This window comes from Astyanax mexicanus, chromosome 13 (assembly GCF_023375975.1).
Source record: "Astyanax mexicanus isolate ESR-SI-001 chromosome 13, AstMex3_surface, whole genome shotgun sequence".
NCBI lineage: Eukaryota > Metazoa > Chordata > Actinopteri > Characiformes > Acestrorhamphidae > Astyanax > Astyanax mexicanus.
This window is the reverse complement of record NC_064420.1, coordinates 51850205-51866126: the sequence shown is the minus strand read 5'-3', so window position 1 is coordinate 51866126 and position 15922 is coordinate 51850205. Positions and strand designations below refer to the sequence as shown.

Below are 15922 nucleotides of genomic sequence, written 5' to 3'. Positions count from 1 at the left end.
GGAAAGATAGGCCTCAATGTATACATTGTAGTAGAACAGGTCCAGCTTCTCTTTCAATTGTTCAATGAATGCTTCATCTCTCCAGATTCTCTCTACAGTAAAGTCATTTTTGGTGTCAGTGATGAAGTCACACCAAGCCAGGCCAGTGACTGCTAGCTGACCTTGAACTTGACTGTAGTATTTGTGTGACTTTTTCAGGTGCGCTTTTCCACCAGCAAGTCGAACATGGTGAACATGGGCGATTGAGTCGACATTGGGGCACTTCACTTCCACTATTCCAAATGGTGGGTTTTCTGTCGGATCAACCACTTTTCCATCAGGACTGGCACCAAGATGGGGAGCATCAGGGTGGACCACCAAACCACAGGGCAACACATTGACCTTGAAGCTTTCAGCGTACCTTGTCAGCACCTCAGGCTCAAGTTCAAGTCCACGCTTCATAGCTTCTGTTTGACACACTCCTTTTAGCATGCGCAAAGACAGAGCCTGGGCAGATGATTCTCCACGGACATGCGCAGCTTCATGAAAGCGACTGGCAGTGAGACGTGGGTGGCGCATAAGGTTCCATAGTTTGCATTTGCTCTGTTCCCTTGTTTCCTTTTCTATTGAAATGGACAGCTCCCTTGATACCTGAAGACTTTGCAGATGGTAAAAGTGGTGAACATTGGGGACAAAATGTACATTTTGTGATAGCCTGTAATTTTTCTGTGGTAGATCTGGGAACACAGGAGCTGGAACGTGTGTGCTGATGTCAATAGTTTTATCTGGGGGACACTGGTAGGATAAAACACATCCACGTGGCACCAGTCCAAATTTTGATTCTACCAGTGTCATCTCTGTCAGCTCCAAAAGAACCTGACAGACAAGGGGTTGTGGGTCCAAACTGTGCATGGCAGATGCAGAGGCCATTACAGACTCCTCAGGAAGTGGCCCTGAAAAAAGGCTCTTTTTAATGTATTGTAATGTAATGTATGTTATTTCTTTTAACATTTTGATTTTGAGATTTCATGTCGTATGTCCAATTTAACATGTAAATAATTGTTTATATAATCTGGTACAGGTACATCTCAAAAAGTAGAATATCATTGAAAAGTTACTTTATTAAGGCCAATAAATACTTTATTAAGAAATTAAGATTTATTAAGGTCTTTATTAAGGTCTTTATTAAGACCTTAAACTGATCAGTTTCTCTGATTCTACTATTTCTAGGTATTTGTTTGAGTAAAATGATCATTGTTTTATTGTATAAACTACAGACAATTCTCCCAAATTCCTGTCCTGTCATTTAGAGCATTTATTTGTAGAAAATGAGAAATGGTCAAAATGACCAAAAATGCAGTGCTATCAGACCTTAAATAATGCAAAGAAATATAAACTTTATCTTTTTTTCTATATTTTTTTGCAAATAAATGCTGTAAATGACCATTTTTATTTGGAATTTGAGAAATGTTGTCTGTAGTTTGTAGAATAAAACAACAATGTTCATTTTGCTCAAACATAAACCTATACCTAATAGTAAACTCAGAGAAACGGATAATTTTGAAGTGGTCTCTTAATTTCTTTCCAGAGCTGTATATTATATACAATTGGTCTTAAATAATATTAAGTTTCTGAGATGCACCTGTATATCTGGTTCAGAATTTAATTAGGTTGATGTTCAGTGACTGATGAGGCTAAAGACTATTCAGCCCTGGAAATATTTATTGAAAGCCCTGCTGCATCTTTTTCTTTATTTTCACCATTTCACATTTCTGCTAATAAGTGTTCTAAATGGCAATATTTTCCTATTTGGACAAATGTCAGTAGTGTATAGAATAAAACAGCAAATTTCATTTTACTCAAACATTTTCCTATAAATAGTAAAATCAGATACACTGATACTTTTAGCTGTGTTCTCTTAAATTTTTCATGTATATTTCTATTAATACTCATTAAAGCTGTTCTGGTACTTTGTGGTGGTCAAACACCATATGACATACATTGTTGGTGTTGCATTTGATTTGGTGTGTGTGTGTGCATGTGTCACCTGTGTATGCTTTGTAAAGTGTTGATTTAATTCCACTGCTGCCAGATGTTTTTGGCTTTCTTACGCAGAGTTGATCTACAGGTTCAGGTTGGATACCCTAAAATAAATCCATGCTTTTAAATATTCTTTAAAGACTCTTGGGTAAGTGTAATAATTTCAGTCATTACTAACATGAGCTATTTACCTGAGTGCGAGGTCTGTGCCATGTCTGAGGCTTGCTTGTGCATGCAACTGGGATAGGGACAACCTTGATTCCCATTGTACTGTAATGGGCAGTCTGGTATAGCAGTGCAACTGTATGGTTACACAGACCTTTACCAGCTGCACATGTACACGTGCCATTTGAGGTGTGTTATGTTTTCGGCAACCAGAGATATCTGTAGTGGTGCAAAGCCATAAGTGTAATGGGTTCAGAATAACTATCATTTTATACATGTACATTGTCCTTGGGAAACAAACAGTGGAACTTTATGTATATGATCTGCAAACCCTGACACAGGTTTAAAATGTTTTGCTCTTTGAAGACAATGGAACCAATTAAATACATAACTGGTGGAATATACTTCACTAATCATATCTTAAATTGTATGTCTACTGATTATGGATTAGGAGGAAAAGAGCTCTGTCCATTTAAAGCAACTGTGCTTTTGGGTTTGTGGGTCACATACACTAGGAACCCTATCCTTCACCTTAGGTAAACCTTACCTCTGTGTTAAAGTAGAATAAGATGAAGAATAGTAGTTATGTTTACTGCTGAACTGAACAAACAAAGAACTGCAACAGCAGAAGAAAATCATGGGGTGTAGTTTAGTATCATAGATTAAGGGTTTTATTAAGAAGGATGTAATCTAGCAAAATACTGCTACTAAAATATACCCCAGAACATTTAGAAACAACCACTGTAGTCCGCATCCATTTTAATTTCACTTTAATTAGCTTAATCCTGTACTTCATATGTGTATTTAAAAAAACATGACTTTCCATTCATCCATGCGTGTCCCTCAAGACTGGCACTAGGAACCATCCGTGAAGGCAAGCGGCTGCTAAACAGGTGTGTGTTGGCAGAGTCCATAAAACTCAACAGGGTATCAGACTCTAATAATAACTAGTAAATCTATTTGGGGAAGTTAAGATGGTTTAGCGAACTGCAGTGCTGTAACCGTGAGATAGCTGAACCGTGAGATAGCTGAACCGTGAGCTTGGACCTCTAGCTTGTGTGGTTCCTCGCTTTTCTTTAAGGACCGGTAGCACCGAGCCCTAACACGGATCTCCTTCTCTACAACATTGGACACTAAACACACAATATCATAAGACAGGCACTTATAACAGTACACTATATGCTTTATTTAACAATAGAATTAACAAACAGTTTGATAAAGGCTTAAATGATAGAATGTTAAGTGAGCACCGAGCTAAGAAGCTAGCTAGGCAGGCTAGTTAACTTGGCTAACCTAAACTACAGAACTGCATCCATTTACCTTCATAATCAAAAATAAATTGCTCGAAAAAGAACTTGTATCCTTTATCGAGTTTGGCTCGTTTGGTCCTCGACAGCTCCTCGACAGTTCTGGTCACATCATCCTGCCTAAAGCGGGGAAGTTCAGCCAAAGACGAGGAATAATAAAAGCCATCCATTTTCCTAGCGGTGCTGCAAACCGGAAATACGCTTACACATCACCTCGCCCGGAACTTGACCCCTCCTCCTTGCGTGAAAGAGGTCTATTCGGTTGTGTTTGTGTGGATCGTGTGGTAAGAAGAGAAAAGCGAGCATTTTTAATGCCTTTTTTATTTAGTTTTTATTTTGTTACGGTAAATAACATATCAGTTATTTGATTGTAGATGTTTAGAAATGCTGTTACTTTTATTATAATTTACGTACAAAACGTTACAGTATTATTTGATATGTTACCTTTGATTTACTGTTCGGCCATATTGGAAAACTTTTGTTTACGAACATTTGCATTGTTTATGTGGCGCCTCCTGGTGGTACCTTTAACTGTGGAATCTGTTTTTTACCAAATTATTTTAATTTAATTTTAATTACCCAACGTTTGTGTTTAAAAAAAGTTTTAGAGCATTTTTGTTATTTTGTTTTGCTAAATAAGATATCTGTTGAGTGTAGATGTTTAGAAATGCTGTTATTTTGAAAATTAGCGTACAAAGCGTTGATTTAACTTTTCGGCCATCTTGGAAATCGTTTTCGTTTGTCACCTCAGTCAATTTCATGCACATTTATTTTAATTACACGACGTTTAAGTAAAACAAAAAAAACTGAAACCGACAAGTTTTTAATGCATTTTAATTTTGTTTTTATTTTCTTAGGCTAAATATCATATACCTTTTATAGTGTAAATGATTAGAAATGCTGTTACTTTGAGAATTATCATACTAAACGTTAGTTTAACTTTTCGGCCATCTGTAAAATAATTTCCGTTTATGCTACCTCAGTGAATTTCACCCTGTATAAAAAATTGTGTATTCGAGGGGGTTTATGTGGCGCCTCCTGGTGGTAAACTCGTTTTTCCGAAAAAGAAAAATTATGCCACTCCACTGCAAAATCTTTTTTGGACCAAATTATTAAAATTTTATTTCAATTACCCGACGTTCATGTAAAACAAAAAATGGAAACTGACGAGTTTTTAACGCAGTTTTAGTTTGTTTTTATTTTGTTACGCTAAATATCATATCATATCATTTTTTTGTGTAGATGTTTTAGAAATTCTGTTACTATGAGAATTAACATACAAAACGTTGTTTAGCTGTTTTGCTATTTCTGAAATTGTTTCCGTTTTTGTTAAAATTGTATTTTCGAGAGTTTTTATGTGGCGCCTCCTGGTGGCAAACTCGTTTTCTCCAAAAATTTACGCCACTCAACTGTAAAATCTATTTTTGACCAAATTATTTTTATTTCATTTTACTTACCCAATATTTATGTAAAACAAACAAAAAATAAGCGGCAAAAACTGTTACAAACTGACAAGTTTTTAACACATTATTATTTTGTTTTTATTCTGTTACACTAAATATTGTTAAGCAGTTTCCGTTTTTGTTATATCGGTCAATTTCACGCTGTTACGAAAATTGTGTTTTCGAGGGGGTTTATGCGGCGCCTCCTGGTGGTAAACTCGTTTTTCGGATCAAATCGAAACCACTCTAATGCAACATCTGTTCTTAAAGCAGATTCTGTTTCTTTAAACATGGCGCCGCCCAGTGGACAGTGGCTGTCGCTGCGGTCGGGTGGAGCCCCCTGGTGGTGGAGTGAGTGTACTGCACGCTGGGTTGTGTGAATTGTTTGTTGTAGAATTTTAGATTAACTCAATTTACTGTGTCTTCCACTCAAACTGTACATACTGTAGAAAACTTCACCCATCCGTCAAACTGGAACTGTACATACATCCTGACTGCATGACTCGCACACACACACACACACACACACACACACACACGTCTTGTTTCTGGTCTTTTTTTTAAAGTGTTTTTATGCATGACTCGATATTTTACACAAGTGCAATATTAGTTAAGGTCACGAACTGAAGCTCAGTTTGCAGGACTTTTATTTTGATAGGACTTTTATTTTGATAGGCCGTAGTTTAACTGTGTGTAGGATGTGATGAACTTTAACCGTGACGCTGCATGAGTTTTATATGGTTTAATAGATTTAGATTTTATGATTTTATGTGTATTTATTCGTGTGTTTAAACCGAATGATGAGAAAGTGAACAAAAGACTTAATTAAGTTTTATTTTAATATTAATTTTGTTTACATTTCTGATCTCGGGGGAGGAGTTTACACTCGTTCTGGGTTTTGGAGGAATGTTTCAGTGTTTTTAATTTTTATGTTTTAGCGACGTTTCGGAGTAAAATCCAAAAAGTGCTTCAGTCTTCGAAATCTGACTCACTGGCTCACTGAATCACTGAATTGTGGGTGTGAATCTTTTAGTTGATTCGATTCAGTGAATCATAAAATCTCATATTTCGCCACAGCCGAGTTTTCAAGTCTTTTTGGTACGACTTAAAATTTTGGTACAGCTTTAAATTTTTTAAAAATAGCCTTTTATTTTTTTATGTTTCATTTTTGCACATTATTGAATATGATACTATAATATACTATTAATACTTCAGTACATTAGTGTGTTTGTTTTTGAAATATTAAAAATATTAATATAATAACATGCAATAATTATTTCACGTGTCGTTTATATAAAATTATGTAAAATTGTGGAGAATATGAACAATTACAGTTTTATTTAGGTATTATATTTTGCTGGGTTAACTATTTACATAATAAATACAATTCATTGTTTTTATTTAACGCTTACATTCTGAATTAATAACAAATAACATTTAAAATCCTGTTTAATAATTCATAAATGTAGTTTAAACCTTTAAAAATCACTTTTGGAATGTGAGATTTTGTGATTCACTGAATCGTTTGCAGAAGAATCAAACAGGTAACTGAATCGTTTTGAGATTTACCTGCTACAGGTGCTCTGGATCAGAACTCAGTTTCAAATCTAACTTTAGTATCTGAATCTGAATGTTCAAATGTATTAAAATAAGATTTTAGAGGTCATAAAATTAAAATTTGACAATGCTTTTCTGTGTTTTGAATGTAAGTTGGTAATATTTGCTGTTTAAAATTTTTAAGTAACTTGTGATTTTCATATTTTAAATATTCAGATCCATATATTCAGTACTGAGCTTAGATCTAAAGAGTTTAAATCACATGGACTTACATTTATGGATAAGATGAATTTAATTCATATATACAAAATTCAGATTCAAATACTAATTTTTTGACTCCATACTGTATACGCTACTCGATTCCTGATCCAAGCATTTATTCTGACTTTGCCAAATTAATTTAGTTTCATTCAATTCAGTTCAGTTTAATTCAGTTCTATTCAATTCAGTTAATTTAGCTTCGTGAGGTTTAGCTCAATTCAGTTCCGTTCAATTCAGTTCTGTTCAATTCAGTTCAGTTTAATTCAGTTCCGTTCAATTCAGTTCAGTTCAATTCAGTTGTTTAATTCAGTTCTATTCAATTCAGTTAATTTAGCTTCGTGAGGTTTAGCTCAATTCAGTTCCGTTCAATTCAGTTCCGTTCAATTCAGTTGTTTAATTCAGTTCCGTTCAATTCAGTTGTTTAATTCAGTTCCGTTCAATTCAGTTCAGTTTAATTCAGTTCCATTCAATTCAGTTCAGTTTAATTCAGCTTTGTAAAATTCAGTTCAGTTCCATTCGGTTTTATTCAACTCAGTTTCGTTCAATTCAGTTCCATTCAATTAAGTTCAATTTAATTCAGTTCCATTTAATTCATTTTAGTTCAGTTCAGTTTAATTCAGTTCTCTGAATGGTTTTATTTTGTTATTATAGTTGTTGGTTTGTGATGATCAGATGAGGACTGTATGAGTGTAGTCTGAGTATTAACGAGGGGACTGTACTAATGGATGTAATTAATAATATTAATATTAATGTGGCTGTGGGAGGAGTTTGTTGGACAGTGGGCGGGATCATTGACCTGATTTACATATCATTAACACACTCTTCACCTGACAGTGTAAAACACAGACACACACTGTTCTACAGCAGTATTAACAATCTCACATTTTATATCTTCATCTAATATTTAATTATTATTTTAAAAAAAGTTGGTTCTGTGAACCATGACTGTCTGTGGAAAAAAACGAAATAAAAAAAAAAGTACCTGAAAATTCAGAAACGTGTTATTTACTGTCTCCTGCTCTGTGTTTGCATGAATTTTAGCTGCTTGTGATGTAAAATTTCTATTCCAGGGCGTGGCAGTGTCTTTGCTATCATAACGACGGGAAAAGTACACTTCCAAACGCAATGCAAAAGTCATGTACTAATTCTCTTAATAATGGGTGTGGTTAATTTTGGGTGTAACGTGAAATAAATAATAAACCAATCAGAGTGTCTCTTGCTCATCATTCTCTTTAAGAGTAGATCAGGTGAGCTCTGTCTTTGGTGGATTGCTATTGTAACGGTGCAGCTACCTGGACGTGTTCAACAAACTCTTCTCAGCAGAGGAAACTGAGCTGCTGGTTGACGCTGTGAAGGAGCTCCAGCAGCTCATTTACGGGAACAGCAATGTTATTTTATTTACTATTCTGTTTATTGTTGATGTAAAAGTTGGGTTTGTGCTGCTGTGTGTTCATGTGTGTGTAATAAGTGGGGGTGTACGCTCGGCTCGGCACGGCGCCTGTGTTGCCGAGATAGCGATGAACGTCTGACTGTTGGCGTCTGTCTAGGTTGTATTCAGTCAGTGGAGCTACTGTGTTTTCTGTTACCAAGATAAACAAGCAAAACTCCAGAAATGTACCTGAACACACCTCATTTCCAGAACACCACGACCATCAGTGTAGATATATTCAGAAGATCTGCTGCTGTTTAAACCAGGCAGGAGGAAGGAGTGAAAATAGACTGTTGGTGGGGGGTAAGATAGTGATGAGCTATTCCACATAATAGAGATGACAAACATCTGAGCTTTTTATTTTTTGTATATCTGAACAATAAAACCCACAAACAAAGAATAAACAAAAGCATAAAAACATATATTTACAGCTGAATCACCAAAACTAAACCGCATGCAGACAGACAGACAGACAGACAGAGAGAGAGACGGGCTGAACGGGAGGATGATCCGCCCCTTTGATCTCCCAGTAAACAAACAGAGGCGTGGCCTATCATTCCTCACATTCCAGTTCCTCCCTCAGATTATATATAAACACTCAGCAGAGCTCTCCCTCTCTCTTCATCTGTGCTCCTATTGGTCGATCCACCAGTTCGTATTAAAGCGATAGTTCTGGAACTTTCACCTCCTTTAAACTTGTGGCCACAAACTAATAATTCGTGATTAGTCTCCGCCTCCTTTGATGCCTTTCATGTCTTTTTTCATAGTGGTGGTGGTGATTATTGTGATAGGATGAAGTTCATTGACCCAGAGGCCTAAAGCGCTGCTGCAACTATGATTAGAAGATCGCTGATTTGAATCCTGGTCATGCAGCTTCCGGCCATCAGCTGCCGGAGCCCTGAGAGAGCACATTTGTTCTTGTTGTTTCTCTCTGGGTGGGTACAGTACAGTAGATGGCGCTCTCTCTCTTTCCCCTCATCACTCCTAGGGTGATGTGGATCAGCACAAGGCTGCGTCTGTGAGCTGATGTATCAGAACCGGGTCGCTGTGCTTTCCTCCGAGCGTTAGCGCTGTGATGCTACTCGGCAAAAAGGTTTGAAAAGAGGCGGAGTCTGACTTCATGTGTGTCGGAGGACAGCAGTGAGTGAGGGTTTCAGGTGGATGTCTCTGTTCCAGTAATGTTGGTGGGTGGAGCTCTGCAGGTGATGATGGTGATGAAGGTCAGTGGAAGAGGATGCGCTTGTGTTTGGTGTTTGGGATCTGATCCCGGCTCTTCAGCCTCCGCACCGCCTCCCTCATGTGTTTGGGCTGCAGAGGGGGCGTGTCCCCCCACTTCTCACACACATCCAACGCTGTGGAGGAAAAACACACATCAGTATAGCTCCGCCCACAGCTGCGTCCACACAGCAGGTAAATGTGGCTTAAATTCAAACTCTTTGGTTTCTTTGATTTTACCAAATTGAAAACCTCTGGAATATAATCAAGAGGAAGATGGATGATCACAAACCATCAAACCACCAAACTGAACTGCTTGAATTTTTACACCAGGAGTAAAGCAGCATAAAGTTATCCAAAAGCAGTGTGTAAGACTGGTGGAGGAGAACATGATGCCAAGATGCATGAAATTAAAACTGTGATTAAAAAACACCAGGATTATTCCACCAAATATTGATTATTTCTGAACTCTTAAAACTTTATGAATATGAACTTGTTTTCTTTGTATTATTTGAGGTCTGAAAGCTTCGCATGAACAATGTTAATTTTACTCAAACATAAACCTATAAATAGCAAAATCAGAGAAACTGATTCAGAAACTGAAGTGATCTCTTCATTTTTTTCCAGATTCATGCATCTTGGCATCATGTTCTCCTCCACCAGTCTTACACACTGCTTTTGGTGGTTTGATGGCTTGTGATCATCCATCTTCCTCTTGATTATATTCCAGAGGTTTTTAATTTGATAAAATCAAAGAAACTCATCATTTTTAAGTGCTCTTTTAATTTTTTTTCCAGAGCTGTAAATCACATTAAACAGATAAAAGTAAACATAAGATTTGATTCACTTTTGTTTCTTGCTTAATTCTATGGTTTAACATCAAACGTTTTATTAATGTGAATGTGCTTTATCAACTATTGTGAGGTGTAGTGAGGTGTTACCTTGTGAATGAGGTTGATTTGAGCATATCTAACTAATATACTAGTATAAGTGTACAGTGCAGTGGAGAGGAATGATGGTGACCGGCAGCATCTGGCCAGAATTGTCTGAATTGCTGAAGAGCGACTAGCGTTTACCTTCTTCTACAATCTCTCCGACGAACACCTTGGAGATGCCGGACATGGCGATGACGACGTTCTGAGAGACGGACGAGCCGGTGATGGACTGGATCAGCTGGAACACAAAAGAGGAAACAAAACTCAACAGAACCGTCAAACATTTATATTCTTTATTTTCTTTTTATTTATTTCCTAATTATTATTATATATAATTATTATTTATTAAAAGTTTTGTATTATTGCTTTTTTTTTTTAATTATTTTGATTTTTTATTATTATTATTACTATTTATTTTTTTTATTATTGCTTTCATTTCTTTAGTTCGTTTATTTGTATTTTTATTGTCATGTAAAAGTTAGTTTCAGCTTAATTTGAACTAATTTTTGTTGTATTTATCTTATCTTCTTTTGATCTTAATTTCATCTTATTTGATCTTATTTCTTATCAATTAAACCAAGTTTTATCATATAGATGAGGAGAGCAGCTGTTACCCGTTTGATGGCGGCTTTAGGAAATGCAGCGCGGCGGTACATCTCATACCGGTTCAGCTGCTCCTCCGAAAACGAGGAGACCAGAACCCTGCAGGAGAACAGAAGATCTCTGATTAATAATCATCATTTATTACAGAACACACCCAAACCCACCAGAACATCTTCATAGAAGATAAAGAGGTTAAAGGTCAGTGGAGGGAAGCATGAAGTGCTTATATATTGCACTGGAAAAGTGAAAAATACAACAAAACAAAAATAAAACCAATGAAAAGAAAACAAGTATCTCCTTTGATGTCAGTTTTTAGTTTACTGTATTATTTTAACACACAAACTTACCCTTTACACTGTACCAGAATTTCTTTATGAATGGACCAATAGAAAGTCTCCAAACTGACTTCCATTGAAAGGTAAGAAGGTGTTTTCTCTCTTCTGTATATTTGCTATTTTGGAGATATTTATCTCTCATTTTATTTAACTTCTGAATTATATTGTTTTATTGATTCAGGAAATGTTTATTTTCTTATCTTAAAACAACTTGTTTATGTTTTTTTAATTACACAACTACGTTTAACTATTATTTATTATTTACTCTATTTTGCATTGTTGATGCAACTAATTATAGTTATTTTTATTTTGAGTTATGAGTTGAGTTTTGGGGGCTGGAGAGTGGAGATGGAGAGTGATTTGTCCATTTTTGTGTATTTTAGTTTAATGTTTCTGTTTTTTATTTGCATGTTTAGGACTCTCTCCTGCGGCAGTTTTAAACCCTTTGGGTGGATTTAAGACAAATTAAAGCCTTGTGTTGATAGAAGTGGATCAGCAGAACTCACTGCATCTTCTGAATCTCGTCTTCATCCACTTTGTGCTTCTTCTCCTTCTTCTTCTCCGGCTCCACCTTCAGCTTCTTCGCTGGTGAGGGATACTGACCACTGGAGTGAGGCTCCTCCTCTTCCTCTACACCTGCAGCGTCCTTACTCAAAACCTGAACACACACAAAAATCAGCAAACTGATTTTTACACTTTCATACACAACCATACCACCACTCTTTATTGGTACATTTATTTTGCTACATATATTTTGTAGTTGTTACCACCACTGCTTCACAATTTACACAACTCTGCAGAGGACTTTTATTTTGAAACGAGTCTCCCTATACCTGATACTGAGCAGTTTCTAGGAAGTTGTCAGTATAGTCCAAAAAATTTAACCTGATCATGGTCTAAATCAGTTGATAAATTTGCTTATTTGGAGAGTTTTCCCATTTGGTTTGCTTTGTTTTCAAACAGGCACAAAGTTTAGGAGCACCACACAACGCAAGCCCAAAGTCTGCTCTGATTGGTCGAACCGCACTTTAGCACCTTTCCACCAAAATAAATGTTGAACCAGATCCATTCTGTTCTTTTAGCAAACCAGCCCGTGTTTTAACCAGTTTTAGTGAAACCATTCGTATACATTCCTGGTTCCGTAACCTACTTCTGCTGGTGGAAACGCAGCAAACCAGTTCAAAATTAGGTTTGTGAACTAAAATGCTGCCAGGTTTTACGTTGGTGAAAAAGCGATATAAGAGTACAAAGCAACCAGAGTCCGATTTAAGCAGAATAAGTAGTGATGTAGTGAAATAACTCGAAATTAAATCAGCTAACGTTACTATCCTAGTCCTGTACAGCTCCAGTATATATTTTTTTTATAGTAACTGATGCTGTGTGTCGGTGTGTCTCACCGTTTTGTCCCCCTCCTTTACGCCGCTCTGTTGTGTATGAGTGGACGAAGTTTCTCCATCCTCCTGTTTTACCGGCTGTGAAGGATCTGAGATCTCCACCCCAACTGCAGGTTCCTCCTTCACACGGCACGGATCCGCCATACTGCTCTCGGCCTGCAGGGGGCAACACAATACAGCATTAACACAACACACAATAAACAATACACAATACAGCAACTATAACACACTATAATAACACTATGCTACACTTATCCACCCTACTGCACTATATACACTTTCTCTAATTCTGCTATTTATAGGTTTATGTTTGAGTAAAATGAACATTGTTGTTTTATTCTATAAACTACAGACAACATTTCTCCCAAATTCCAAATAAAAATATTCTCATTTAGAGCATTTATTTACAGAAAATGAGAAATGGCTGAAATATCAAAAAAGATGCAGAACTTTCAGACCTCAAATAATGCAAAGAAAACAAGTTCATATTCATAAAGTTTTAAGAGTTCAGAAATAATCAATATTTGGTGGAATATTCCTGGTTTTTAATCACAGTTTTAATTTCATGCATCTTGGCATCATGTTCTCCTCCACCAGTCTTACACACTGCTTTTGGATAACTTTATGCTGCTTTACTCCTGGTGCAAAAATTCAAGCAGTTCAGTTTGGTGGTTTGATGGTTTGTGATCATCCATCTTCCTCTTGATTATATTCCAGAGGTTTTTAATTTGGTAAAAATCTAAGAAAATCATCATTTTTAAGTGCTCTTAAAAGAGCTGTATATATATAAAACTAACTAAACAAACAAAACACCACAGTGTTTAAACAATAGAAAAACACAAGTTACAAATAAACACTTCTACAATAAGGAACTCAATAACACAACATAAATCAACATAACACCAAACAAACACAGCGATAAAACAAGAAAACACAAATACAAATTAAAAGTCCTGCACTGCAGAACATAACACAATATAGAACCACCCAACACCAAACAAAGAAAATACACTAATACAAATTAAAAGTCCTGTAGTGCAGAACGCAACACCACAATATAGAATCAAACATACGCAAACAAACAAGCTGACAAACAAACACACTGTTAAAACAATAAAGACAAAACGCACTAATACAAATTAAAAGTCCTGCACCGCAGCTAACATTCACAATCTTAAGGTTATTAGTAAATCCTAATTTATTTTTTTATTAAAATACGAACCCGATCTAATAACAAAACACACGCCCTGTTTTATTACTAACCCCCGTTAAATAAACCGATATACAAATGAATTAAATCCGAAATAAACTCCGAATCTCTCATTAGCTGAGCTGATAGCATTAGGCTAGCGGTACCGGTACATTCCCGCGCTTTTTCTCACCGTTTAATCTGAGGAGAAACTTCCAGCGGCTTTTCTCTGATCCAGCGGCTCTAAAACTACAATATTAATAATAATCTGTGTGAAATTGACAGAAAATACAGCTAAAAATACCCGAAATTACCCCAATAAACCAGCAGCCCGGGAGAAACCACCCACTCAACACCTCCCAGATACTGCGCTTCGGCACAGTGTCATAATAAAAGTCCCAAAATAAAAGCGTTCTATTTATTTTTATTTTATTCATTTTAAGTTGGTTATTTAATTTAATTTGTCTCAAACAATCTACAAAATTCTAAGTTAAAAAACAAAAATAATGTAAAACTAAGGCAAAAAACTCATATAAACGTTACTGAATAATAGGGTAAAGGTAAGATAAGACAATATTTTTATGATTTTTGTTTACAGATATAAATATAAAAGTCTCTTTTAAATTTAAATTGTAACACATTGTTTTATTTAATTTCTTAATACGGTAAAATGATTATATGTATTTCTGGATGTAAATATGTGAAAAATATTAGACACAAAATAGATGTATATTTAAAATATAGATGAATATTTTATTTATCAATATACTTCAGAATGTATGAAAATGGCCAAAACATGAAGTGTGTAGCTTAATGAGATTGTGTTTCTCCCCAGCTCAAATGGGCAAATATAACTAAATAAATACATGCTAGACATTTTAGACAGCATTTACAAAGATAAAATATACGTAGATAATGAATATATCTAGCTAAACATATATAGAAAATATAGAATACAAATAACTATATGTCCATATATTCCTTTTCCATGTGGGATGATACATAAATGTAATTCCAGCAGGTATTTTCCGGAAAGGCTGGACTATCTCAGCAGGGATTCTCTAAAAACACGCAGAGGAATAATTTATAATATTTCTCCATATTTAGCCTCTGATAGCAGAGCTGAACCAGGCCTGCCTGAGTCTCCCTGGGATTCCAGCCCACAGCTGAGGGGCTGAATCATTTATACCCAATCAGCCTCAGTCAGCCTGAAACAGTCAGTCTGAAACAGCCGGTCCTCTATAGACTCTGATACAGACTGTCGTCCAAAATCTAATACAGTCAGTCTTCTATAGCCTGAAACAGTCAGTCTGAAACAGCTAGTCTGAATCAGTCAGTCTGAATCAGTCAACCTGAAACAGTCATTCTGAAACAGTCAGTCTGAATCAGTCAGCCTAAAACAGCCAGTCCTCTATAGTCTTTGATATAGACCATCTGAAACAATTATCCAAAATCTGTCTGATATAGACTGTCTGAAACAGCCAACCTGAAACAGTCAGTCTGCAACAGTCAGTCTTCGATAATCTCTGATACAGACGGTCTGATATAGTGCATCTGAAAGAGTCAGTTCGTAACAGCCAGTCCTCTATATTCTCTGATACAGTCCATCTGAAATAATTAGTTATCCAAAGTTTGTCTGATACAGACTGTCTGATATAGTCCATCTGAAACAGTCAATCTGATACAGTCTGTCTTATACAGTCCCTCTGAAACAGTCAGCCTAAAACAGTCAGTCTTCTACAGTCTGTCTTCTACAGCAAGTCTTCTATAGTCAGCCTGAAACAGTCAGTCTAAAACAGTCAGCCTGAAACAGTCTTCTACGGTAAGTCTTCTACAGTCAGTCTGAATCAGTCAGTCTGGACCGGTCTGTCTGGAACAGTCTGTCTGAAACAGTCTGTCTGAAACAGTGTGTCTGAAACAATTAGTCTTCTACAGTCAGCCTGAAACAGTCAGTCTAATTCAGTCAGTCTTCTACAGTCAATATCTGGCGTAAGGCAGAGGGGAATAAACCCCCAGTATTGAGCTGCTGAGCAGTGGAACTGTATTCTCTGGAATGATGGTGTTCCATAAA

General features: G+C 36.2%; 2 protein-coding genes and 1 long non-coding RNA gene across 3 annotated transcripts in view; 2 read left to right on the top strand and 1 right to left on the bottom strand.

The window, feature by feature from the left end:
- uhrf1bp1 (UHRF1 binding protein 1) overlaps nucleotides 1–2160 on the top strand; it is a 36240-nt gene extending 34080 nt beyond the window's left edge. Inside the window, exon 24 of the mRNA XM_049486483.1 lies at nucleotides 199–2160. The gene's annotated coding sequence lies outside the window, so the exon portion shown is untranslated. The remainder of the gene's footprint in view (nucleotides 1–198) is intronic.
- Nucleotides 2161–3752: 1592 nt separating this feature from the next.
- On the top strand, nucleotides 3753–7748 carry LOC125806770 (uncharacterized). Its single transcript, XR_007441610.1, has 2 exons — nucleotides 3753–7032; nucleotides 7095–7748. It is a non-coding gene; the product is annotated as an uncharacterized LOC125806770 (long non-coding RNA).
- Nucleotides 7749–8512: 764 nt separating this feature from the next.
- taf11 (TAF11 RNA polymerase II, TATA box binding protein (TBP)-associated factor) lies at nucleotides 8513–14242 on the bottom strand. Its single transcript, XM_022662336.2, has 6 exons — nucleotides 14045–14242; nucleotides 12666–12818; nucleotides 11775–11926; nucleotides 10945–11032; nucleotides 10472–10568; nucleotides 8513–9532 (listed from the first exon to the last, which is right to left on the bottom strand). The coding sequence occupies exons 2-6, from the start codon at nucleotides 12804–12806 to the stop codon at nucleotides 9402–9404; spliced, it is 609 nt and encodes a 202-aa protein (XP_022518057.1). The 5' UTR covers nucleotides 12807–12818; nucleotides 14045–14242; the 3' UTR covers nucleotides 8513–9401.
- Between the last annotated feature and the right edge of the window lie 1680 nt (nucleotides 14243–15922).